Source organism: Diuraphis noxia, unplaced genomic scaffold (assembly GCF_037042655.1).
Source record: "Diuraphis noxia isolate RWA-SAM2 unplaced genomic scaffold, SU_Dnox_SAM2 contig0003, whole genome shotgun sequence".
In the NCBI taxonomy this organism is placed as follows: Eukaryota; Metazoa; Arthropoda; class Insecta; order Hemiptera; family Aphididae; genus Diuraphis; species Diuraphis noxia.
Genome location: NW_028301713.1, coordinates 20620325 through 20623434, shown reverse-complemented (window position 1 = coordinate 20623434; position 3110 = coordinate 20620325). Strand labels below are relative to the sequence as shown.

General features: G+C 25.8%; 1 protein-coding gene across 1 annotated transcript; it reads left to right on the top strand.

Moving 5' to 3' along the window:
- The first annotated feature begins 771 nt into the window (after positions 1–771).
- LOC149057015 (uncharacterized) lies at positions 772–2366 on the top strand. Its single transcript, XM_089224227.1, has 3 exons — positions 772–1462; positions 1532–1675; positions 1765–2366. The coding sequence occupies exons 1-3, from the start codon at positions 1345–1347 to the stop codon at positions 1857–1859; spliced, it is 357 nt and encodes a 118-aa protein (XP_089080353.1). The 5' UTR covers positions 772–1344; the 3' UTR covers positions 1860–2366.
- The last annotated feature ends 744 nt before the right edge of the window (positions 2367–3110 follow it).

Here is a 3110-nt window from a genome sequence, read left to right as displayed (position 1 = left end):
AAATATGTTATGGACATTTTTTTTTTTAAACTAAATGTATTGGAAATTTCAAATTTTGGAAATATTATCATGTATTATACAAAATAAGAATATAAACATTTTGTGAAATTTTAAATTTTAAATATAAATACTAAATATCTAAAGTTATTCTTATTTGAATTATACCAAAAAAATAAAATAAAACAAATTTTTTTGATTACCTAATGATTTTGCGTTTTCCTTATTATTATTTTTTGTTTTCTTCAATGCTTTTAAAATACTGGAATTTTTACTTTTGACACACATAAAGTATCAACTAGATGTCGTTTTCTACCAGAACCTGAATCCAACCCAAAAGTATAAGATCTAAGCATGTCTACAGTCCCAAAAATTGATGAAAGAAGTAAAATCAACTAAACTGTCAACGCTCATCCAACAATCTAAAAATAAATTAGATCTTAATTATTTTTTTTCCTGACCTTAAAGAAATTATAACAATAATTTTGAGATTTAAATTTAATATTGTATTATACACATTGACACTATTCAAATATTTTATGTGAATATAAAATGTGTTTATCATTCATATAAATATTTCGTATTAAAAGGTTTTAAATTGGGGTTAAAATGCACTTCACCAACCCTCACAATTTTCAATTTGTTAATTTAACGATATGTTTTTTATGCTTAAAACGATGGTGTATACATTTTTTTTTTTACCACAAACTATTATTTTCGAAGTCTCCTTTTTTTCTTCTGGTAATCGGCTATATACTTTCATTACTTGCATTGTCAGGGGCCATGGGTGGAGGACCGTCCCATCCATGCCCCATTGTAAATTGTAAACCAATCCTGTGAGGGGTTGCGGTTGGGGGATTGTCCCTTCCGCTCCCTATTACCGTTGTTGTATTCATTTGTGTTTTTCGAAGTCACCTATAACCGAACATAACCTAACCTCCGATTTTATAATGCTACATATTATCATTGAGTATAGATAGTATAGAGAAACCATCTATAGCTGAAATATGTGATACGCGCAAAGGGATAGCAGCCGATAGATGTCGCATTCCTTAATTTGTCGCGGATAGCAAATGCAGTATGACCATATTAATGATACATATTTATTGTATATATTTAAAATACCATAAAATAAATTTTACATAGAGCGCCAAAAATGTTATTTGAAAAGGACACGGATATTATATGTTACAAGAAAAGACGAATTAAATACCTATCTATGTAGGTATTTAAAAAATAATTTAACGAACTTTACTACCTTCTAAGTTATTAGTTTTAATTTTTTAATTTGTGCTGTAATTGTGAAATTTTTAAATTGTTGGTTTTTTGTAATTACAAATTCTAAATATGTCTGGCGGAAGCTGTAATTATTCTAACTGTAAGAATAATAGATCTAATTGTAAAAAAAAAATGTACAGATTTCCTACAGATACAGAGACATGTAGAAAATGGATTCTTAATTCTGGTAAGTTAAATACATTTTAATTGAAATGACTAAGATTAATGCAGAGTAAATAAGATATTATTTTTATAGGAAACATGGCATTAGATGAATTGTCACCGAAAAAAATTAAAAATAGGTATCTGTGTGAAGATCATTTTAATGCACATGATTTCACCAGACCAGATCATAACAGGCTTATGTCTGGAGCCATTCCTAAAAAGTTTAATGCGCATAGTAAGTATTAAAACTCAATTAAAATTGTGTTTAGTCAAATATATTATACAAAGTTTTTTATAATTTATAATTTAAAATAATATATTTAGACAATGAAGTTACATCAAAAGTGTCTCAAAGACAAACTACAGACTTCCTGACACCAGTAAAAAGAAGTCTTACATTTTATGAAACAGGTAGGTAAATAAATAATAATATATATCGCATACACATTTATATCAATTAATATTTTTCATGACTAAATACATAATACACTATGATTTTGGGTCTAACCATTCAAAAGAAAATAACTGAATAGACTTAAAATTAAATGTTATTTGCTAATTAGTGATCTTTAAACTTGATATCATTTTTTTAAATATTAATTTGTCTCTTTATTGGTTTGACATAATATTATGACACAATGATCATATTATGACATTTTAAACTAAATAATTTAGTTTACTTGTCTCTGAATTTTTTTTTTTTTCATTCAAACTATTAAAAAAGTATTTAAAAGCTCTACTTACAATTTTTTTTAAATCAATTTTAAACACTGATTAATAAATACAAAATTTATTAGACGTTTAAAGTTTATATTTTAATGAACTAATAATAATGATTTCAGTTAATCTATTGTAATTTAAAAGTACTCAGCAGTCAGTCTGGATACATTTCATTATTATAAGGACATCTTCTATGAATTATTAAATTAAATTAAATAAGATATTACTATTGATTTATTTCCTTTTTGGAACCTTCATTTGATTTGAATGATTCCCATAACAGCACAGTATATAAATAAAGATCATATTGACTTTTTACTAGTTGACACAAAAATAAAAACAGTTCATTATAAAATAAATAGGGTAGAATCATTGAGTTTAGATAGTATACTATCTAGTATCTATACTATACTTAATGGTAGAATTTAAGCTTGTGTTAAATAATTTTAGTGTCTCACCTCCATACAACTAAGTCAAATATTATGCTACTTATGCAGTGGCATATTTAGGAATTTATCATGGTGAGGGTCTAGAAAAATCAGATAAATCACCTCTCTCACAATTACTTTGTATTCATTATTCAGTACCTATACCATATTTATTTATAAGACATTTTAACATTTTTGAGTTTTTAATTTTTTAATTTTTTCATATAATATAATATATTTATATCATCAACTTTATAATAATAATAATAATAACCATACTTAACTAACAAATTATATAAGCTGTTCACTAGTTCACTATTCACTGCAACCACATTGATGGGTATATTCCGATGAATAGACATTATAAATTAATAAGAGAAACTGTCCGTCATCGTTATTACTTATTATCTTAGGCTATCATTTAGTTAATTTTCATAACAGTAGAACCAAGGTGTGATTGACCCCATGGACCCCCCTCCTGTTTTTTTGCATTAGAAATAATCTGCTTACAGGAAATATCAT

Excerpts from the sequence above, each read along its gene's own strand:
- LOC149057015 (XM_089224227.1), top strand. The coding sequence starts at position 1,345 with ATGTCTGGCGGAAGCTGTAATTATTCTAACTGTAAGAATAATAGATCT. Across the intron at positions 1,463-1,531 it reads AAAATGGATTCTTAATTCTG|GAAACATGGCATTAGATGAA; the intron begins GTAAGTTAAATA and ends TTATTTTTATAG. Across the intron at positions 1,676-1,764 it reads TAAAAAGTTTAATGCGCATA|ACAATGAAGTTACATCAAAA; the intron begins GTAAGTATTAAA and ends TAATATATTTAG.